The sequence below is a fragment of the Schistocerca americana genome, chromosome 2 (assembly GCF_021461395.2).
Source record: "Schistocerca americana isolate TAMUIC-IGC-003095 chromosome 2, iqSchAmer2.1, whole genome shotgun sequence".
Taxonomy (NCBI): Eukaryota; Metazoa; Arthropoda; class Insecta; order Orthoptera; family Acrididae; genus Schistocerca; species Schistocerca americana.
In genome coordinates, this window is record NC_060120.1 from 821,972,187 (window position 1) to 821,997,071 (window position 24,885).

The 24,885-nt window shown below is 38.6% G+C and overlaps 1 protein-coding gene across 1 annotated transcript in view; it reads left to right on the forward strand.

Moving 5' to 3' along the window:
- Window positions 1-24,885, forward strand: part of LOC124594460 (tudor domain-containing protein 5-like) — a 248,163-nt gene that overhangs the window by 92,975 nt on the left and 130,303 nt on the right. The window contains exons 5-8 of the mRNA XM_047132835.1: window positions 2,648-2,959; window positions 3,352-3,411; window positions 11,454-11,830; window positions 15,694-15,865. Coding sequence (XP_046988791.1) covers window positions 2,648-2,959; window positions 3,352-3,411; window positions 11,454-11,830; window positions 15,694-15,865 — 921 coding nt within the window. The remainder of the gene's footprint in view (window positions 1-2,647; window positions 2,960-3,351; window positions 3,412-11,453; window positions 11,831-15,693; window positions 15,866-24,885) is intronic.

Genomic DNA, 24,885 nt, shown 5'->3' on the forward strand with positions numbered 1-24,885 from the left:
GCATCATCTGCGTCTTCAGTGATTCTGCTAGTAACTAATTGGAACAAAAAAATATTTCATGACTGACCTGGATATAACAGTCACAGTTCTCACAATATAGTCCATAATTGATGAGTAGCTAGCTGCTGGTAACTACCCCAACTGCCAAAGCAGCTTAAGCATATTATTGTTTATACAGTTTCAAATGATGCTGAGGGCTTATTTTAAGCAATATTCAGTGGCTTCCAATGTTTCATGGATCCACAGAGATTGCTGGTTGTCTTTGCTTACAAATAGTGTTTGTAATACCATTTTGACCCAAATATAAGTCTCAGTAGCCATGTAAAATTGAGGCTTCAACTCAACAGTATGACCCTACAAATACCAGTATATTTTTGCATTGTACAAACTTCGAATGTAGTTCTCACTCCTTAGTTTGAAATAGAGCAACTATATCACTTAGTGTTCGGAAATTTAATCACTATATATGAGGTGGCAGTATAACAGTCTGCAACGGGTGACTTTTAGTGATGATAATTGTGTTTATTTTACATGACAGACAGGCACATTTTTTTTTTTTAACTAAAGTCTAAAATTTAGTATTCACCAGTCAGTGGTAACATAAAAGAAAATCATTAACAAACTTTGTTATTCACTGCAGTTATGATGCAGTTACAAACTGATAGTTATGCACTATGTGAAGAGTAAATGCAATAGAGAAGCTTTCAAAAACTGTGGTTCATGAAGTTATGCATGTCCAGTGCACTAGATAGTAGCAACAGTGTACTTTGTAAGGAGAGCATCGAAAATACTGATAGTGATGATGAAACAAATATCTGTAGTGAAGTTAACAGCAGCATCACTGAAAACTTTGATTAGAAGGCTGGTATTTCTGTGTGATATATGTATATTATAAGTTAAAAAAATATGATTGAGGGTGACCATATTGTGAGGCGTTTTTGTAAATCGATGTGTGACATAAATTTTTTCTCTATAATTTCAATTTCTGTCTCCATCCTCCCACTGAAAAAGAATAGTGTGGCTTATACAAGGATCTAAAAATATAAAAAGAAAAATTACTACAAAAATTCCAAAATAAGAATTGAACAGAATGTGGTTGACATGAATATAAAAAAAGGCCTTTGATTAGTAGATTGCCGGTCGGTGTGGCCGAATGGTTGTAGGCGCTTCAGTCCAGAGCCGCGCGACCACTACAGTCGCAGGTTTGGATCCTGCCTCGGGCGTGGGTGTGTGTGATGTCCTTAGGTTAGTTAAGTTTAAGTAGTTCTAAGTTCTAGGGGACTGATGACCTCAGATGTTAAGTCCCATAGTGTTCAGAGCCATTTGAACCATTTGATTAGTAGATTGCGAATCCATAACTGTATTTTGTCAAGGGAAATTATCTTGGAAATGCTCGAGCCATTTTAATAAGAATTCAATTAATTAATAATAATTAAAGCAGAATCTTTTAAGTGAAAGTGAAGGGAAATCAAGACATCAGCCACAATTGGGCATTGAAGCAAATTCAGTAGTGAGAGTTGAAAATTTGTGCTAGACCGGGATTCAAACTAAGATCTTCGCTAAACATGAGCAGTTGTCTTAACGCCCTCGGCCATCCAGACCCGCTTCGTGCCCAACCCAGATTCTCTACTTGTCACAAGCTGATAGCATTTCGAATTGCTTTCGGCTTTATTTATATTCCTGTAAGAGTGTGGAAGTCGTATGCATTTGCACTGAAGGTATCAGCAGCCATCTCTCTTGATAATTACTATATATGTGATTATTTCCCTGCAAGTAACAAGTCTTTCTGATTTTCAGTAAAAGTTAGTTATTTTGTATGGGATATCTAACTTAAGTTTCTCCAGGTATATGAAATTTTCAAACAAGCTGTGGGAATGCAGCCGAGTGACATCTTCGACAACCTACTCCCATTGTACAGTTTTCTGCTGCTGTTAGTATTACCCTTTATATTCACCTGACCAAAAATCTTCTTTCCAGTTCGCTGATCCCTATTACATCTGTATTCACCTCATGCATTTCCCATTTCTCTACCACATTGAAACTTAACAACATATCGTGTCCCCTTTGATGGTCCACTCATGGAAATCGGAATACGATACTAACCCAGAATCTTTTGCAAATAGGTTATCATCATGACACTTTCACAATTATGGGGCGTGTATGTACAGATACATGTTATTTGTTAGTAGTGGAGTGCTTTCCATTGCCTTCTGTAGTCTCAAGCTGTAGATTATTGCTGATTCTTCTGCCCTTAGTGCCAGTTTTCCACCTGAAAGGCAAGAGGACACCTGAAACCTCTATCTGCTTCTCATACCTGTTCTTGCAAACTCCTTATACTGGAAGTTTTCGACCATCATTGCTGACGATTTTTATTAAACACGTTAGTAGTGACTGGGTTTGAACTTAGGGCCCAAGACATTTGGATTAGTGTTCTAGACCAAGGTTACCACAATGCTTCTAAAATGTAGCTGCTACTTTGCAAGCATATTCAAAAGGCACAAGCTTATGGTGTGCAATGCAGTGTATATTTTGTGAAAATTCTCAGTACTGAGTATATGCCAGGCCATTATGTTGTGAACATTTGTAACAATTAGTGAAATGCTTTGATGATGATGTCAGTTCAGCTTAACAAATTCTCATGTTACAGCTCTGCTGGATATTAAAATACCAAGCAGAAACAAGTTTATGCTAAATGTGCCAGCAACGAGGAAATCAACCCGAAACTCTACTTTGCACGGTTTCCCAAAATCGGAAGTAGTTTCTGGAAATAAAAACATAAATGGTGGTAAAAATTACGCAAAAGTCGTTTATGAAAAGGCTACAGAAAGTCAAGAAAGTAATCTCCCACACATTTATGAAAGGAAGCAAGCTGATGCATGTAATGTTCTTGAGAATAAAATGAAGACTGTAGCCAGTAAACCTTCTGAAAAATGGGAAGACATCTGTGAAGAAAATAAAGGTATTTCTGTGCTTCACCAATGATTCATGAAGAGTTATGAATTTGAGAAACTATACCTATTTAGTCATACGAAACATATTGTACCACATTTGTGAACATACTTTCCCTTCACCCACATGCTAACCCCCTCTGTCCATCCATCCCTCCTGCCCTTCCGCCTCCCCCTTTCACTCCCCCCCCCCCCCCCTGCCCCCTCTCCCTCTCCACCACCACCACCATGCTTTGATGATGATGATTTCATTTTGATTTTAATATGTAAATATTTGCTTGGTAAATAAAAGTTGTGTTGGAGACTTATGCAACCAAACAAATGATCTAACAATGTGAAATGTTAAAATTTTATCACATCTAAAAATACATGCTAACATCAGTCAAATGTTACTTTCTTTCAGGCCATGACGACTCACTCTTTCAAAAGTACTGTGTCCAAAATATTAAGTTCAGATCAATAAGTAAGTAAATAAATATGTACGATACTCTAAAACAATCAGTAATTGTCAGTAATATTAATTTCTGTTAAAAGTGTATGGAATACAAATAATGCCTCTTTATTAACATTCAGGTGTTACATTTCTCCACTAATTCTATTTGCGAATGTGAAAACATTTTTTAGTTTCTTGTTCCATTCGCCAGTGTTTTCAGAGTTACCTAGTCTTACAGGCAAGAGATGAAATTACAACAACATGTTTTCCACTATAATAGTGATGGCCTATTCAGAGCTTTTTTGTTCTCTCAGCTCCCACTATTGCTCAGTATGTGTCAGTAAAGCCAATAATCATTACTGTTGGCCCTGTACAAGCCCTCAAATTTGACCTTTTGCTCTCCAGGCTCTTTTCTTTCTTCACAAAGCTGCTTATATGCACGCGTATGGACAGTCTGTGTATCTTACACATTAATTACGGAAATGTGACCATGTACCTCTTTTTCTGTTCTGATAGTTACTCAATAATTTATGAGATTATGTTTATTAGGAACAGTGTCCGGTACATCTTTTTACTGCCATATGAGAAACCAGGTACATAATGGCTGTAACAAACCTTCTCCTGCAGTTCTGGTGTTCAGGGTATTTTTAATTTTTAATGCACTCATTTTGGCTAATTTTGGTAAGAAGATACAGTGAAATAGGGTGTATACGCCCTGGGACAACCGGTAAATCCGAGAAAAACCAGGGAATTTTTTTGAATTCCAGGAATTTGTCATTGTTTTAGTTTTCAGTTAAATTTTTGTAATTTTGACTGGTAAGAAACGACACACTAACAAAGAATTTTACTTTAGCCCACTACTGCAGAATAATACTGCAGCAATAAAACATAAACGAGGGAAAGAAAATCAAAATTAGCTCAAGTTGCAAAGGAAATGTGCCGTTTCCAACGACATAATACAATTCGCAAACAAGCATCTGCCAACACCAAAAGGTGTTAAAGGCTTCAGGACAAAGACTATGCAATACTTTGTAAAAAGAAACTGTGTCCGATGACCGTGATGTCACAGCGGTTTATATTACGTTTGTTTGAGCAGTTGCCTGCAGACTCATGCACACGGGCAGTTGAGTAGCATATGAGCAGAACCTGCTCCTGCTTATGGCTACTTGAAGTACAGCTGTTAGCTGTATCAGCAGTAGCAACTAGCAGCCAGACACTAGACGGAAAAATTCTTCTGACGAGTCCAAGCTGCCAGATTCATGCATGCGCAGAGCAGTCTAAGTTGCAATGCAGAAGACTGTAGTCTCCACGTGATCCGTGTTTAGGGTTAGTGATTTTGCTGTTTCTTCTTTGTTTACAACTCTCACATCAAATGAAAACAAAACGGATTTCGATGGCTGAGAGCTAGAAAGTGAATTAAAATACATTCACATACTTATGGAAGGCTAAAATATGTAATTAGTTTTAGTTTCGGGGTTTTTGTATTTCCAGGTTTCTGCCAGTCAAGCATTAATTGCCTTGCAGAACACTGAACTTATTATTGTCAATTTGCTAAAGAAATTTGGCTTTTATTAATCTTCTCCGCAGAGGCTGTCAATTTATTTGAAATGAAGTGTTTTATTCCACAGTACTGGCTAGTGTCAACTGTTTGCTGAATTACAAGTGCCCGTTTTTACCTCCTGGTACATATGGTGTTATGCCATAATAATTAAACGTGAGATAATACAGTACTGGTACTCCAAGAAAATTTTCGGCCCGAAAACCACACTGAGAAGCTTAATATTAGGTTGGGTCATACTTTTTTTGTGAATCTGGACATACAAAAGTGCACTTTCAGCTGAATTATGCATTTTAGTCAACTTTACGAAATTCTGATGCTCGCGGGGTACCCTCTGATTATGTGTTTAGTTTACGATGTAATCTAATATCGTTAATGCTACATAGGTATGAACATGTAGGCTTCCTACATCATTGTAGCTGCGCACGTGCAGTAACGTAGTTTTCTGGTGCTCTCTGACAACTGCTGAAACGAATTCTAACAGGTTGCAGGAAGATATTGCGAATGGTGGTTGAAAAGCATTGCTTTAAAAGTAAATTTCATTTTATGCAACATGAATTATGTTACATGTGCAAATGTGCTTTGAATTTCTTAAATCACTGAGCCTTTGATTCTCTTTTAAAGCTTAACACTTTGAGGGCCTTCAACTTAGAATAATTTCGAGTCCAGATATTTATGTAATATGCCGATATGAAACTTCCTGGCAGATTAAAACTGTGTGCCAGACCGAGACTTGTACTCGAGACCTTTGCCTTTCGTGGGCAAGTGCTCTACCGACTGAGCTACCCAAGCATGACTCACGCCCTGTCCTCACAGCTTTAATTCCGCCAGTACCTCGTCTCCTACCTTCCAAACTTCACAGAAGCTCTCCTGATTCGGTACATAGAATTTTACTTCCGAATTCACTGAACGCTTCGCGCATAGCCCTCCTTACGCTAACTTTGACATCGTTTAGCCTCTGTTTGTCTGAGAGGTTTTGGCTGCGTTTAAACTTCAAGCTCTCTTTGCTTTTGCAGTAGCTTCCTAACTTTGTTGTTGAACCACGGTGGGTTATTCCCGTTCCTCACAGTTTTACTCGGCACGTACCTGTCTAAAACGCATTTTACGATTGCCTTGAACATTTTCTGCTGCAACGGCCTTATGATCACTGATTCCCTGTTCTGTACATACAGAGTCGAAAAGTTCGGGTCTGTTTGTTATCAGTAGGTCTCAAAAATGAGATCGACAGGAAGTGCAAAATGGCTAAGCAGGGATGGCTAGAGGACAAATGTAAGGATGTAGAGGCTTGTCTCACTAGGGGTAAGATAGATACTGCCTACAGGAAAATTAAAGAGACCTTTGGAGAGAAGAGAACCACTTGTATGAATATCAAGAGCTCAGATGGAAACCCAGTTCTAAGCAAAGAAGGGAAGGCAGAAAGGTGGAAGGAGTATAGAGAGGGTTTATACAAGGGCGATGTACTTGAGGACAATATTATGGAAATGGAAGAGGATGTAGATGAAGATGAAATGGGAGATAAGATACTGCGTGAAGAGTTTACAGAGCACTGAAAGACCTGAGTCGAAACAAGGCCCCGGGAGTAGACAACATTCCATTAGAACTACTGATGGCCTTGGGAGAGCCAGTCATGACAAAACTCTACCATCTGGTGAGCAAGATGTATGAGACAGGCGAAATACCCACAGACTTCAAGAAGAATATAATAATTCCAATCCCAAAGAAAGCAGGTGTGACAGATGTGAAAATTACCGAACTATCAGTTTAATAAGTCACAGCTGCAAAATACTAACGCGAATTCTTTACAGACGAATGGAAAAACTGATAGAAGCGGACCTCGGGGAAGATCAGTTTGGATTCCGTAGAAATGTTGGAACACGTGAGGCAATACTAACCTTACGACTTCTCTTAGAAGGAAGATTAAGAAAAGGCAAACCTACGTTTCTAGCATTTGTAGACTTAGAGAAAGCTTTTGACAACGTTAACTGGAATACTCTCTTTCAAATTCTGAAGGTGGCAGGGGTAAAATACAGGGAGCGAAAGGCTATTTACAATGTGTACAGAAACCAGATGGCAGTTATAAGAGTCGAGGGGCATGAAAGGGAAGCAGTGGTTGGGAAAGGAGTGAGACAGGGTTGTAGCCTATCCCCGATGTTATTCAATCTGTATATTGAGCAAGCAGTAAAGGAAACAAAAGAAAAATTCGGAGTAGGTATTAAAATCCATGGAGAACAAATAAAAACTTTGAGGTTCGCTGATGACATTGTAATTCTGTCGGAGACAGCAAAGGACTTGGAAGAGCAGTTGAACGGAATGGACAGTGTCTTGAAAGGAGGATATAAGATGAACATCAACAAAAGCAAAACGAGGATAATGGAATGTAGTCAAATTAAATCGGGTGATGCTGAGGGGATTAGATTAGGAAATGAGACACTTAAAGTAGTAAAGGAGTTTTGCTATTTAGGGAGTAAAATAACTGATGATGGTCGAAGTAGAGAGGATATAAAATGTAGACTGGCAATGGCAAGGAAAGCGTTTCTCAAGAAGAGAAATTTGTTAACATTCAGTATAGATTTAAGTGTCAGGAAGTTGTTTCTGAAAGTATTTGTATGGAGTGTAACCATGTATGGAAGTGAAACATGGACGATAACCAGTTTGGACAAGAAGAGAATAGAAGCTTTCGAAATGTGGTACTACAGAGGAATGCTGAAGATAAGGTGGGTAGATCACGTAACTAATGAGGAGGTATTGAATAGGATTGGGGAGAAGAGAAGTTTGTGGCACAACTTGACTAGAAGAAGGGATCGGTTGGTAGGACATGTTTTGAGGCATCAAGGGATCACCAATTTAGCATTGGAGGGCAGCGTGGAGGGTAAAAATCGTAGAGGGAGACCAAGAGATCAATACACTAAGCAGATTCAGAAGGATGTAGGTTGCAGTAGTTACTGGGAGATGAAGAAGCTTGCACAGGATAGAGTAGCATGGAGAGCTGCTTCAAACCAGTCTCAGGACTGAAGACCACAACAACAACAACTTATTTTCAGGGGACAAAATGTCATACTGCCGATTGACACACTTAAAGGTAAAACTGACACACTACATAGCTTAATCTTTCAATTCTTCCTTCTTCCAGCTCTGCCAGCTTTTATCAGATGATTTATAGGTGTTGTTGTTGATTCTTAACCACATGTAAAAATCCCCTCACTGCCACTCCTCCTTACCCTCTCCCTTGCTTTATTCTTTATATTCTGGTGTATCAGTTGCAAGTTCTTCACCATTTTCTTGTTCTCTCAAGAAGCAGTCTATGATAATGTTGTTTCAGAGTTGAAAGAAAAGTTATTTGTAAATGACCTTTTCAGAAAAATGCTGTTTGTGTCGTGGTATGCAGGCTGAAGACGGGTTTCATGCAGCTTTCCATGATCTCTATCCTGTGCAATCCTTTTCATCTCTGAATAACTACTGCAACTTAATCCTCCTTAATCTGCTTACTGTATTCATCACTTGCTCTCCCTATACCATTTTTATCCTCTATGTTTCCCTCCAACACTGGATTGGTGATTCCTTCATGTCTTAGAATGTGTCTATCAACAAATCCCTTCTTCTAGTCATGATGTGCCACAAATGCCTTTTTTCCAGTTCTATTCAGTACCTCCACATTAGTTATGTGATCTAACATCCTCATCTTCAGCATTTTTCTATAGCACCACAGATCAAATGATATTTTATTCTCTTTTGGCTCAAACTGTTTATCATCCATGTTTCACTTAAATACATTTATATTTGATGTTAACAAATTTCTTTTCTTCAGAAATGCTTTTCTTGCCTTTGTCAGTCTACATTTTATATCTTCTCTATGTCAGCCATAAGTTAGTCTGCTGCCTGAATAACAAAACTCATCTACTACTTTAAATATACAATTTCCTAATCTAATTCCCCCAGCATAACCTGATTTAATTTGACTGTATTCCTTTATCTTTGCTTTGCTTTTGTTGATCTTCATCTTATATGCTCCTTAAAGTCACTGTATACGCTCCTTAAAGTCACTGTCCATTCTGTCCAACTGCTCTTCCAAGTCCTTTGCTGTCTCTGACACAATTACACTGTTTCCCACAAACCTCAAAGTTTTTATATCTTCTCCCTGGATTCCTGTTCCAAATTTTTCTTGTGTTTCCTTTCCTGCTTGCACAATATACAAACTGAATAACACTGGCACTAGGCTACAACACTGTCTCACTACCTTCTCAACCACTGCTTCCCTTTTCATGCCCCTTGACTCTGATAACTGCTATCTGCTTACTGTACAAGTTGTAACTAGCTTTTCGGTCCAGTATTTTACCCCTGCTACCTTCAGAATTTCAGAGAGATTCCAGACAAAATCGTTCTAAGTCTACAAATGCTATAAATGTAGGTTTGCCTGTCCTTAACCTACCTTCTAAGATATGTTGTAGTGTCAGTATTGCCTTGCTTGTTCCTACATTTCTCTGGAATTCAAACTGATTTTCCCCGAAGTTGGCTTCCACCAATTTTTCCATTCTTCTTCTTCTGTAAAGAAACTGTGTAAGTGTTTTGCAACAATGATTTATTAAACTGATAGTTCGGTAATATTCACGTGTCAGCACATGCTTTCTCTGGAATTAGAATTATTGTATCATCTTGAAGTCTGAGGGTATTTTGCCTGTCTTATACATCTTGCACACCAGATTGAAGAGTTTTCTCATGACTGGCTCTCCCAAGGCTATCAGTAGTTCTGACAGAATATCAGTCCCAGGGCCTTGTTCCAACTTAGGTCTTTCAGTGATCTGTCAAATTCTTCTCTCAGTATCATATCTCCCATCACATCTTAATTTACATCCTCTTCCATTTCTATAATATTGCCTTCAGGCATGTCCCCTTGTTTAGACCCTGTATATACTCCTTCCACCTTTCAGCTTTCCCTGCTTTCCTGAGGACTGGTTTTACATCTGAACTCTTGATATTCACACAGTTGCTTCTCTTTTCTCCAGAGGCCTCTTTGATTTTCTTGTAAGCAGTGTCTATCTGTCCCCTATTGCGAAGTGCTTCTAAATCCTTATGTTTGTCCTCCAGTCATTCCTGCTTAGTTATTTTGTATTTCCTGTCAATCTCATTTTTTAGATATTTGTTTGCCCATTTGCATGCTACATTTACCAAGTTTTTATGTTTTTTTCTTTTCGTCAAGTAAATCCAGTGCCTCCTGTGTTATCCAGCGATTTCTACTAGGCCTTGTCTTTTCACCTATTTGATCCTCTGCTGCCTTTACTATTTCATCTTTTAAAGCTACCCATTCATCACCTACTGTATTCCTTTCCCCTCTTCTATTCAATCATTGCCTAATGCTCCCCCTGTAACTCCCAAAAACCTCTGGTTCTTTGAACTTATGCAGGGCCCATTTTTGTAATTTGCTATCTTTTTGCGGTTACTTCCTTTTTAACCTACAGAGAATAACCAGTGGATTTTAGTCAGAGTCCATATCCACCCCTGGAAATATCTTAAAGGTAAAAATCTGGTTCCAAAATCTCTGTCATACTGTTATATGACCAGTCTGTAACCTTCTGGAGTTAGCAATAAGTAAGCTATAGTTTGTTCGAAATTCTACCACGCTTCCTCTTTCATTCCTTTCCTGCAGACTTTCCTTCCCTTCCTTTTCCTACTATTGAATTCCAGTCCCCCATCGCTATTAAATTTTTGTCTCCCTTAAGTATCTGAATAATTTTTTAATCTCATCATACATTTCATCAAATTCATCATCTGCAGAGCTAGTTGGCATCTAAGCATGTACTATTGTGGTTGGTATGGGCATCATGCCTACCTTGACTGTGACGTTTATAGTAGCTTACCTACACTCCTTATTAAACCTGCTCATGTATTACTATTTGTTTTTGTATTTATAATTCTGTAGTCACCTGAACAGAAGTTCTGTTACTCCTTCCACTGAACTTCGCTTATTCCCACTATATTTAACTTCAACCTGTCCGTTTCCCTGTTTTAAGCTTTCTAACCTACCAGCCCGATTAAGAGACCTAACATTTGACACTCCGCTCTGTAGAATGCGAGTTTTCTTTCTCCTGATGATGACATTCTCCTGAGTAGTTCCTGCCCTGAGATCCATGTGAGGGACTACTTCACCTCCGGAATATTTTACCCAATAGGATGCTACCATTATTTAACCACAGATTGGGGCTGCATGCCCTCACAAAAAATTACAGCTGTAGTTTCCCTCTTGCTTTCAGCCATATGCGGTACCAGCACGGCTGTTTTGGTTGATGTTACAAGCCCAGATGAGTTAACCACCCAGACTGCCCCTGCAACTGCTGAAAAGGCTTATGCCCTTTTTCAGAATCTTATGCATTATCTGTGTCATGTTAACCTAGATTAAAAATTCCCTTTGGGCATATTTCTAAATTCCAGTTTCTCACAAAGAATGTCAAATATTTTCAACGCATATGTTAGAATCAGTATGTACTGTCCCGTATTTATGTTACTTATTTCTCAATTACAGATAACATTGATGAGTGGTTTCCTAAAGATATACCTGAAATATCACCTCAGAATTCTGTAATTGTGAGTCATGGATTCAAAGACGATGGAAATAATTTTGAACACTCTGAGAATGTAATCAACAATATAACTAAAAGTTCAGCTATGGAATTCAGTGAAAGGAAGACTGACAGCTCATTGCTGTATGAGCAGGACACAAAAACTTGTGTAAAAGGAACTAGCACCCCTTCCAGCCCTGTGTCCTCCAGTGGGAGCAGTTTTAATGAAAGTTCATTGCATAATAGGTTATTTAGCGAGAAGACAGTGTCGAATATGAAGAAGTTGATCAAAGACAATCCCCAAGGTCTCTGGGCCTCTGAGTTTCCTGCGATTTACAAGGTAGGTGGCCATTATATTGTATTTGAGTGCACCTAGTGGTAATAATGCAGATACCTGTTATGGTTATTGTCATGTGTATCAAACATAGGTCATTGCTAGAAAATGTTAACTTGATATTTTGCAGGTATTTTGTTGTGATGGTTATTAATTAGTCTTAAAAAACCACTATGTGAGAGAATTAGTCATGTTGAGGAGCGTTCTCGGTGGACAATTTTGCATTACATGTTCAGCTTCCTTGTGGTCATCTTATGTGGTTGGCTGTAACTTATAAAGGAGAAAATTAGTTTCTGATGCAAAAAGGAACCTATTACAGAAGAGAAATAATCTTCTGTTTTACCTACCTAAATCGTGACAGAAATAAAGATTTATTTCATCATTATCAGTTATTTGAGCAATACAATATTAGTAAATCCTTGACTGAATATGGACATTTGAATAAGTGGAAAAAAATGTTCACTGAACAGTGAGTAGGAACATAAGGAAGAAGTTAAAGATTAGTGCTTATGTTTTAAACTTGTGTTATTATTTGGAGCACAGACATGTAGACTTTACATTGTCATGCCATAGTACCAGATGTGGCAAACATGATTGTGAGAGAGGGATTTTAAGAGTAGGATAGGACAGTCTCTCAGGTGTAATCGGAGGCATTTGAAGAGATGCTGGGGAGTTGATAATGGGAACAGGGCAGTATAGAAGCAGACAAAAAAGGAAAAATAGTGTAAATGAATTTTTGTAGCCCTGTCAACATAACTGAAAAGGAGGAACAAAAGGGGACAGGTTGGAAGGGGGCATAAAATGCGAGCAACAGTGGTAGAGGTAGGTATGGGACAGGAATTACGAACAGAGGGACTGCAAATATGAATAATTTGTCAGAGGAACAGTTCTCACACATCAAAGAAGAGTTACAGGGGAAAGGGCACTTAGAAGACACCAGTTGTAAATCATTCAGGCGATTTACCGTCATATTTATGTTAATGGAAAGCTTGTTGTTCTTCATGCCAATATACGTAAGCGAGTGCTTATTATGCTTTATTAAGTCACATATAAACTATGGAGTAACATTCTGGGGAAAACTTGGCATTTTCACTACTATGCATTTATATAAGCGAATCCATTTCATTTTTCAAAACAAATGTAACAGATAGTGACAAAGTTCCACTGAGGAACTGTGGTATTCATGAGTGTAACAAGACTTGGTAAAAGTTTTCATACAACTCACACAAATATCAGAATGTATCAGAAGAGTCCACTCCAGATACTATTAAACTTCTTAATAAACTCTAAGTGGAAATAAAAGCAATACATGCCACAAAGTCCTTAAACAAGTCTTAGTGTCACTGTTTCTACTCAGCGAGTCGTTGCATGGATATATAAATTCTTTTTATAAAATAATATTTCTTCTGTATGTCTATACCAGCTATGTTTAAGTCAGATTTCCAGGTCTTGTAGTCCACAATGTTTTCTGTCCTGTTTATGGAGAAAAAACATGCGAGTTGTCAGATATCTGTAGCACATTGTGCTATCATAAATAGAGTGAGTCAGTAGATTATGAAGTGAAGTAAACCAAATAAAGAAATAATGTATATGTGTTTTCATGTTTTGTTCATATTTTTATACTAACATAGTGTGCTTTCACAACTTTATATTTCATAGCTGCTATATTTTTTGCACATTTATGTCTGATTTTATCTATTAGCCTTTTAACCCATATGGATTGCTGCTCCATTCTTGGAACTTTATATTTCACATTTTGTATGAAGTATATACTGTGGAGAAAGGGATACTTTTTATATGATGATGCATTGTTGCCACTGAGTCAGTGTGTGCTGCAGTTACTGCATTGTTCCTTTACATATAAGTACCAGGACGGTCATGGTAGAACGTTATGTCATTGAAGCATGTTAGCCTCTTAGACGTGTTTTAAATACCATGTATTTTTGACCCATTTTTCAATGTTTGACTTTTAGTAAATATTAAGAGTAAACTTTGCATCTGAAATGCAGTAATCTGTGGACCTTACAATTTGTGATCACATGTCTGCAATAAAAATCTGTGTTGCAGTTTTGGAACTCCAGACTTGACATTATAATTTTTTTTAACAGTGTAATTTAGATGAACTGTTGAACATGATTGCTGACGAGAATCCTCACCTACACAAAGCAATGTTCTTATAACTATCAACAAAATTGAAAGATGTCATACGTGAATAGTGACGATGAAGGACCATGTCTCTGATAAACAATTCACAGCAGAAGGTAAAAAATCACAACTGTTGTTGGCAACAAAGTGAAAATAATTTTGCTAGGTCCTTGATGAAAGTGAGGGTTGCAAAGTTGTGAAAAACCCTTTTTACAAAATAATAATTTGAAAGAAAGTGATATACTCCCACAAGAGTCTGTGTCTTGCAACAAAAAACGAAGACAATCAAAAATAAAAAGTGATTTTTACAGAGGAAGATCTGCACTGTTGTATCTGTTCATTAAGGGAATAAGTGGATTCTTAATCCTTTAATTTCAGAAAAGGGTCACAGTCCTGTTGAATTATTTGAGATTTTCTGTGCTGAAGACCTTCTAGCCATAATGGGAACATACGCTGTAACTGTTGCATTAATAATGTTTTGTACAATAATTGTAACTGTAGCATCTCTTTATAAAGTCACGAGATGGAACAGACAGCTGAGAAGAAAAATAAAAATTTATCAGTCGTATTGTTTTTCTCATTGCACAGAATAAATAGATGGATTAGATCACCTGGATGAAAATGAAGGATGCAAATTAGAGGCAAAAAAGTAGTACTGACAGCTAATAATTTCTCATTAAATGCATCAGTAGTGAATGCTGGATAAATCTCCAGATTAGAATACAAAGAGCAAGGAAGAAACTTTAGATAATTTGCATTCACACAACACATAACCATGACATACCTATTAAAGTATTGATAAAAAAGTTTTATGGAAAGATCTCTCGCTAATTGTCACACATACTGAAAAGAGAGCCTCACAAGAAGTGAGGTATGATAATGAGGTACACTATATAACAAAAGAGTACAAGCAGACACCGAGCGGGGTGGCGCAGTGGTTAGACACTGGACTCGCATTCGGGAGGACGACGGTTCAATCCCGCGTCCGGCCATCCTGATTTAGGTTTTCCGTGATTTCCCTAAATCACTCCAGGCAAATGCCGGGATGGTTCCTCTGAAAGGGCACGGCCGACTTCCTTCCCAATCCTTCCCTAATCCGATGAGACCGATGACCACGCTGTCTGGTCTCCTTCCCCCAACCAACCAACCTACAAGCAGACACTGAACATCGAAGAATGTAGATACTTACCCTTCTGGTACTGCTGTTCAAAAGTGGAAAGACAAAAAACTGGGATTAATTTTTTTAGTGAAAACTTTTTTGAATGAAAGCTGTTTTTGGATGGTAAAGACATATGAAAATCACAAAAAAAGGTTAATTTCTTAAGGGATTAAAAGTACGTCCCAAATGGGTTAATGTAAAATGTCCTTTATTGTTGTGAAGTACCAGCCTTCCTAATTGTTTAGAGGCCCTATCTCCAGGTAAAATATTTTACTGTATATTTAACATTTTGCTGTCAGCTCCACATCATTATGGAAGCACAATATAAGATTACTAGGCTTCAGTAAATCAATTTATGTGTGGCAAAACTGCTATGGAAAGTTAAGTTAGTATGAGCCACAGTCGGACAACATTATGGTTTATTTTCCCTCATGCATGTTTAAAAGTGATGGTTATCCATACTCTTATGGCATGTTTTGATCTGTGTTAGTTGTTTGTACTTCCCTTGTTTTGGTGTAGCATTTTCAGTGTTTTCTTTCCCCTAATGTGGGTGATAATTTTATAGGAGCACTTTGGAGTGGCCTTGGATTACCATGCTTATGGCTATGTGAGCATGGCAGCTGTAGCAGCTGCATATTCAGATGTTTTTATTTGTTTAAGACGAAGTTCAGCTGACTTTCTATTATTTGATTCTGAGGCACCTCTGCCCAAGCATTACGCGAACAGTGGTAACATGAGTAAGTACATGAAATTTTCTCTGACGCATTCTGGTTGTAATAATGTTTTAAATATTTTATTTTATGCATCAAACTTTCATACACAATCTATTGCAAAATTTAAGGAACTTTAAGAATAACCATGGTGTTTGCTTAAAATTCTATTTTTGTATTTGTGCAATAGATCCAGTTTCATTACATTTGCAGGACAATCTGGCAGTTATTTAGTGATGAACAGGTTTGTCTGTTCTTTGATTTATTCAAACATATTCCACAAATATTTCAATTTTATCTGTGCACGTTATTATTTTATGATATATGAAATTGTGTGATGATCAACAAATGTTAGAATTTAATGCTTAATAATAATTTTTTTTTTGTGTGTGTGTGTGTGTGTGTGTGTGTGTGTGTGTGTGTGTGTGTCTTGTCTGTTAACTTGCCATTTCAGTAACCTTGTAGTGTTTTCTTGTATCACTCTAGAGCACATAATGTTCCTTTTGCAAGGAGAACAAGCATTATAATCACGTGCAAATTGACTATACAAAACATTTATTTTGGTCTCTATCTTATTTTTACCTTTTTAAGGTTGTTTCATATCTTCCAGTTTTTTGTACACAGAAACAGTATATTTTGAAGCTATATAATGATGTAAGCCATTTGAAAATGTATTGATTACTTGTACAGCGCCCAAAGAATTTCTTTGTTGTATTTGTATGTAGCTGCATGCTACACCGATGATGCCATTGTTGAGATGTTTGTACAGTTCACTAAACGTTTTTAAGTTTTTGCTAACATTTCATTGATAATTTTCATTTCAGTTGAATATGTTTTTTGTTAGCTGATAACATGTCTTGGATATTCAAAATGTTGCTCTATGAAGCTACATTTTTATCGTGTATTCCGAACTCTAAGAAAAGAGTTTTCTTGTAGTCTGCTTTCTTTCTTTGATACATGATCTCACCTTGTAACTTTCCAAGGTAATGCTTGAATATTCTGCTTTAATATCGTAACTTCTCCAACTTTTTGTTTTACCCTGCTGTGTCCATACAAGACGACACATTGGAAAGGCGTTGAAATAGTATGTATGAGGAATGGTTTTTAAAGTCCAATTCAATTCTTTGTTTACCATACTGGGTAAATGCCAAATACTTGTCATCAAAATCAGTTCCACCCGTAAGGGAAACTCAAGTGTAGACACTTATATGTTTTGCTGCTCTGTTCCATTATCTTCTCTGAGTCTGCTTGTGTCACCAGTATATACATGCAGCTTCCAAACTGTGATCTTGCTTTACACTTTTTCTGTTTTGTAACAATCCATTTGAATTTAGGAAACATCATTCATGAAAAAGATGGTATTGAAATTCACAGATCAAGATACTGATCTCATAAAAAAATTCCATTCCACGATATGGAGCAGTGGTGTGTCATAACTTCAACAAGTGTGGGCAGTATAATGTTTATGCTTAGTGCTAAGATTGTGGTGTTATAATTATGATAATTATGCACAGTGCTGAGAGTATATGGAAAGTGAATTAGTCACAAGCCTTTGTTTCAAGAAGAAATTTCTGAGAACGCACTTTGGGAGCCCAGCGTTGTATGGTAGTGAATTATGGACAGTGAGAAAACTGGAAAAGAAGAGAACAGAAGTGTTTTGAGTTGTGGTGTTACAGAAGGATGTTGAAAATTAGGTTGACAGATAAAACCAGGAATGAGGAGGTTGTGTGTAGAATCAACGAAGACAGAATGCACGGAAAACAGTTGACAGTAAGGGGCAGAAGGATATCCATGGAATAACTTCCATGGCGCTAGAGGAAGTTGTAGATGGTGAAGACTACAGGAGGAGGCAGAGACTGGAATTTATCCAACAAATAATTGAGATGTAGGGTGGGAGTGCTGAGATAAAGAAGTTGCAAGTCATTCATGGCGGGCTGCATCACACTAGTCGGAAGACTCTTGACTAACAAAAATAGAAATCCTGTATTTTTTTGTGCAGTGAAGATTACGGATTCGAGACATGCTGCTTCAGAAAGGTTGATCCACAACTGTATAACATCGAGGAAAATTTGATAAATTTTTATTTTGTCCATCTTGGTTGCATGAATATACAATTCATTGGTGCAATGGTTACATTTTTTTGGGCTGGTTCACCCATTCTGAAACCACACACCAAAAAATTACAAAGTATATATGTTGCAGAAAATATTCACAAACAGTATGCATGTCCATGTTACAAGTGCATATATGATCATAGATACACAGCGTTACTAACTGAACTATTTACACAAAATTGTGTGAAAAGGCATGAACTGCTTCATCTTCATCTACACCTAAATTTACATCTACACCTACTTGACTACTCTGCAAATCCCACTTAAGTGCCTGGCAAAGGGTTCATAGAATCACTTTCACATTAATTATCTATAATTCCACTCTCAAACAACGTGCGGAAAAAACGAGCACCTATTTTTCCGTGCAAGCTCTGATTTCCCTTATTTTGTTACAATGACTTTTTCTCCGTATGTAGGCAAGTGTCCACAAAATGATTTCCAACCCCAAGTCCTGTATCATGGCCGTGTAACTCTCTCCCCTGTTTCTCAATAATACAAAATGTGTTGCCCTTCTTTGAACTTTCTTGGTGTACTCTGTTAATCCTATCTGGCAAGGATCCCACACCGTGCAGCAGTACTCCAAAAGAGGGTGGGTGGGCGTAGTGTAGGCAGCCTCTTTGCATCTTCTAAGTGTTTTGTCTGTAAAACACAGTCTTTGGTTTGCTTTCCCCACAACATTTTCCAATTTAAGTTTATTCCTAGGTATTTATTTCTGTTTACAGCTGTTAGATGTGATTGATTTATCTTGTAGCGAAGTTTGATTCCTTTTAGCACTCATGTGGATGACCTCACTTTTCATTCCTTAGGGTCAATTGCCAGATTTCGCACCATACAGATATCTGAATTGTTCTATTGGTTTTGATCTTCTGAAGACTTTACTAAACGATATACAACAGCATCATCTGCAAAGGAAACTCGGACAGCTGCTCAGATTGTCGCATAAATTGTTTATGTAGATAAGGAATAGCAGAGGGCCTCTGACCATTTCTGTTTTACTAAATGACTTCTGTGAGTTACTAAGAACTGTGACATCACAAATCCAGTTCCATAACTCAGATGATATTTCATAAGCACACCCCAATTTGAATACAATCTGCTTGTGGGATAAGGCGTCAAAAGCCTTCTGGAAATTTAGAAATTGGAATCAGTTTGAAATCCTTTTTCGATAGCACTCAAAACATCGTGTGAGTGAAGAGCTAGTTGTATTTCACAAGAACGAAATTAAATCCATGTTGACTATGTCTCAATAGACTGTTCTCTTCGAGCTAATTCATAACGTTCGAACACAAGTTCCAAAATACTGTTGCATATCAACTTTAATGATATGGGTCTGTAATTTAGTGGATTGCATCTGTGCAACTGTCCAGTCTTTGAGTATGGATTTTTCGTCCAGTGAGCAGTTGTATCTGATTAAGCATAGAGCTGTTGGATCAGCATATTCTGGAACAAAAGTAATTGATTTACAGTATGGACTGGAAGACTTGCTTTATTAAGTGATTTACATTGCTTTGCTACTCTGAGGATGTCTACTTGTAAGTTAACTCGTGTTGGCAGCTGTTCTTGATTCAAATTCTGGAATATTTACGTCTTCTTTGGTGAAGGAATTTTGAAAGGCTGTGTTTAGTAACTCTGCTTTAGCAGCACTGTCGTTGATAGTATTTCCATTACTATTAAGCAGAGAAGTCATTGATTGCGTCTTGCCCCTAGCATACGAGATGGAATCCAAAATTTTTGCGACCGGTGCTGCCATCTGGAAAGTAGAAGTAGTAGATCTTTGCACTGCTAGCTGGCGAGAGCTGCACATTTGATGAGTCAGTGTGTGGAGTGGTATTGAGCTGGGAGGATGTGTTGCGAATCCACAGTGACTTCTGTGATACTCTTGTGTTTGGTGTGAGGCGATTTTATGATGGATCCGTGAACAGAACAATGTGTGTGCATCAAATTCTGTGTGAATCTCGTGAAAAGTGCTATGGAGACCCTTGCAATGATTCAACAAGTGTTTAGGGGACAGAGCATGAGAGCAACAATCGTCCCAGTGGAACCTGGGCTCTCCAAAACTGAAAAAAGCGAGACAGGTGAAGAGCATGATCATAGTTTTCTTTGATACCATGGGAATTGTGCACAAAGAATTCGCTCCACCCGACCAAACAGTGAATTCCGCATACTACTGTGACGTTTTGAGACGGTTCTGTGAGGAAGACTGCCTTAACTTTGGCGTCAAGGGAACTGGCTGCTGCATCTCGACAACACGCCCTGACACAAGTCCTTGCTCATCAGGACCTTTTTGGCAAAAAACAACATGGTAGTTGTACCCCACCCGCTGTACTTGCCAGATTTGGCACCTTACGACTTCGCACTATTCCCAAAACTGAAAGTCAAGTTGAAAGGCCATTGGTTTGACACTCTAGAGAGGATTCAAGAAGCATCGCTGGCGGTGATAAACATCCTCAAAGAACAGGACTTCCAGAAAATGTTTGACCGGTGGCAGAAGTGCTGGGACTGGTGTGTATGTGCAGATGGGAACTACCTCGATTCTGATGGTGACCATAAGTCCGAAGGTAAGGTTTTCAACAGATGGCAGCACCAGCCCCAAAAATTTTGGGTAGCACCTTGTATGTTACATGTGACCGCAATCTCTGGATTTTCTGTAATGTTTTGAGACAGTTTTGTTGTGGAAACTATCATAAGCATCTCGCTTTGAAGCCCTTGCTAAATGTCAAGCTTCTGTAAAATTTAGCTAACCTGGGAGATTTTACATTCATTTAAATTTGGCATGGTTTTTTTAGGTGTTTCTGCAGCAGTGTGCTGACCCGTTTTGTGTACCATGGGGGATTAGTGCCTTCTTTTGTTAATTTATTTGGTATAAATCTTTGAAATACTGTTGATACTATTTATTTGAATTCAAACCGCATTCAACATAAACTTATTCTGTTAATTTAAGAGGAGTGGATATTGTCTCTCAGGAAAATGTTAAGCGAATTTTTGTCTGCTTTTTTGAATAGATTTTTTTTGTTTATTTTTGGTGGATTTGAGAGTTTGGTATTCATTCTCACTACAGCAACCCTGTGTTCACTAATTCCTGTATGTGATCTGATGCTCATTATTAGCTCAGGATTATTTGTTGCCAAGAAGTCAACTGTGTTTTCACAACTGTTTACTTTTAGAGTGGGCTTATGAATTAATTACTAGAAGTTATTTTCAGAAAATCTGTTTAGCACATTTTATGTGTACCTACAGATTTAAACATGTATTTCTGGTAACCTATTGAGAGTCAATTGAAGTCATCACCAACCATAATTGTATATTTCATGTACATGTTTGAAATTAGAGTCAACTTCTCTTTGAACCTTTCAGCGACTCTATCATCTGAGATCATAGCTCGGTAGAAGAATCCAATTATTATTTTATTCTGGTTGCCGAGAATGACCTACCCATACTAACTCACAGAAACTATCTACTTCAATTTCAGTGGAAGATAAACTACTTCTAACAGCAACAAATATGCCACTGGTAACTGTATTTAGCCTAGCCTTTCTGAACACCATTTGGTACTTCGCAAAAAATTTGGCTGTACTTTTCTCCGACTTTAGCCGGCTTTCAGTGCCTGTAATAATTTGAGCATCAGTGCTTTCTATGAGGTTCATTCAAATGAAACCTGGTCAGTGCATTTACCTTTGCCTTACACGGAAGGTGGCACTACATAACTGTGGGTATGGTGGCGCTATCTATTGATAGAGAGACTGACACGTATGCACCGTTTGATGTTGCGCAGCACCAGTGTGATTTCACGCTGAAGAGAAGGTGGTCACACAAGTTTTCGTCCACTATTTAACGTGCAGGCAAGTAAGCAGACACAATGAGGAATAATATGATTTTTTTGCAGCGGAGGGAGTTGGAGGCCGTGAAACGTTTCAACAGGTGAAGCCTGTGTTTGGTGAGTACAGTCAGAGTCGTTCAAGTGTTGTGGAATGGCCCAAACGATTCCTTGAGAGGCGCGAGTCACTGGAAGATGATGCTCATCCTGGACAGGCTCATCGTGTCATCACACCGGAAATGGTTGCGAAAGTGAATTTCTTAGTCTTGGACAACCGCAGAATCATCATGGACGAGATCCATTTCTTACTGGGTATTAGCACGGGCACCGCCCACACCATAATTCAACAACACTTGAACTTTCGAAAAATCTGTGTGCATTGGCTTCCCCACCAACTGACCGCCGAACAGTCCACTATTCGAATGGCACTGTCTTTGAGTCATCTGCAACATTAACATGAGGAGGAATACGGCTTTCTATCGCGTACTGTCACAGGTGACAAAACATGATGTCACCATTTTGAACTGGAAAGCAAGAGTCAGAGCAATCAGTGGAAACATGCGACCTCACCATCTCCAAAGAAATCGGAGGCTGTGCACACCAGTTCTGGTAAGGTGATGATGTCCTATTTTGACCACAAGGGCCCTCTGCTTGTCGAGTTCCTGGAACAGGGAACCATAATCATTGCCCAGCATTATCAAGCCACTTTACAGAGCCTTAGACAAGTCATCAAGTCGAAATGCTGAAACATGTTGTCCGATGGTGTTATCCCCTTCATGATAATGTCGCCCGCTCACACATGGCCATTGCGGTGAAGATGACATTGCAGCAGTTTCGGTGAGAAACACTGGAACATCCACCATACAGTCCCGACCTTTCACCGTGTGACTTCCATGTGTTTGGACCTCTAAAACAAGCTATTTGTGTGACTTGGTCCAGGCCTGGATCTGACAGCAGCCAACTAGCTTCTTCAAGGATGGAATCAACCGGCTGGTGTCGCAATGGGATAAATGTGCCAACAATTTTGGTGACTATTTTTGAGTATGTGTACTTTGTATAACTATATTGTTGAGTTAACAAAATCGTTACCATTACTTTACACTAGTGACCAGGTTTCATTTTGAATGCCCCTTATATTAGCGCTTATAGCTCTCGTACTTTCTGAACACAGCTATGACAATTTACAACTGTTAAACCAATGATTCCTAGTTTTACGTTCTTCCTGTGATCGACTTGCACTTTTTAAGATTGAAGCCCTTTGTGTTTTTCCCCAAGGCCCTCCAACCTAAAAAAAACACCCAGTCCACACCACACACTCCCCCTATCCATGTAGCTGCCTCCTGCATGGTATGGACTCCTGACCTATTTAGTGGAAACCAAAACCCCAACACCCTATGGTGCAACTTGACCCCTGTGGTACAAGTTGATGAATCTGCAGCCTACATAATTGCAGAACTGTCTTGAGCCTCTTGTTCAGACCCTCCACTTGGCTCTGTACCAGAGGTCCGCAGTCAGTCATCGACTATGCTGCCAATAGTGAGTTCTGCTTTCATCTTGCAGGCATGGCTTGACAGCCTTTACCACTTACGATAGATACTCAGAACCAGAGAGCATCTCTTACAATCCAAAGTGGCACACATCATTGGTACCAAAGTGAGCCACCACTTGCAGTTAACCACACCTTGTGCTCTTCATGGCATCTGGAAGGCCCCATTCCATGTATGGAATGACTCCACTCAGTATGCACAAGAAGTTCACAGTGGCTTCCTCCCCTCCTTAGCAACCATGTCCACGTGAGCCCCCATAATGCACTTAACATGGGTTTCTTCTGAAACAGGACATGTTGACTGAGGGACAATGTCAGCCACAGATAACACCTGGAAGATGTTTGTCAGACTAACTGGGGAGACCTTATGTTTGCCACCTTGCACTCACCTTGGGAATTTCGCCTTTTGCTGTCTGCCCTGCTCCGAGATGACATTCCACTCGATCACAGGTGAGGGGTCAACCTAAATGCGAGCAGTAACTCGGATGGCCACCATTGCGGGCAGATTGGGGGGTCATACTGGGCATTCGTTGGATCCCCACGACCAGTCCATAACAGTGATGCCCATCCACTGCAGACTGAAGCCGTGTAACCAAAGCGAACACACCCAGGAGCTGAGAGCGAAGTGTCAACAACTCAGCTTACATCTACTCAACAGCAATCACGGTCTCTATCAATATGGTGGAAAACCATACTATAAAGACAAAATAATGACGGTTGACAAGAACTGCAGCACTCTACTGTAGATACTAAAGAAAATGCAAGAACTGTGTCCAGTAAATTAAGTCAACTAGCAGAATTTCAAAGGCTAAACTACTGAAGAACACAGATGGAACTATATAATTTGCTCCTGGTTAGGAACTCGTAGAATGTCACAAAATCTGTTACTTTTGTGATAAAAACGAAAATGCAAGAACTGTGTCTAGTAAATATTTAATTAACACACAGAATTTCACGTACTAAACTCCTAATAGTTCACAAAGGTGCTGCCATATCCACTGTTATTTATTGATGCCATTTTATAACATAGGAAATGCCAGTTTTACATTACAAGACTGTTAAACGATTTTCTAAAACAACTTTGCATCTAAATTAAACATACAAAGCCAGGAGCTGAAGTCTAGCACGTCCTTTCCTATACAACCCTCAATTGTCATTACAGGGTAAAATAATATCAACCAATCTCTTAAAATAATGAAACAGTATCAAAATTGTTACAGTCCATACAGGAAGTCAGTGCTAAAATCTAAAATTTCTTTTTTTAATTATATGTTATTCGAATGCTGCCTGAAGAAGTAAAATAAAATGAAGTGCAAGACCTAAAACTACTGCATCTTTTTTTTATTTACGTTGTTTATTTAAAATGTGTGGATGGATATGTGTGTGTGTGCGTGCGAGTGTATACCCGTCCTTTCTTCCCCCTAAGGTAAGTCTTTCCACTCCCGGGATTGGAATTACTCCTTACCCTCTCCCTTAAAACCCAAATCCTTTCGTCTTTCCCTCTCCTTCCCTCTTTCCTGACGAAGCAACCGTTTGTTGCGAAAGCTAGAATTTTGTGTGTATGTTTGTGTTT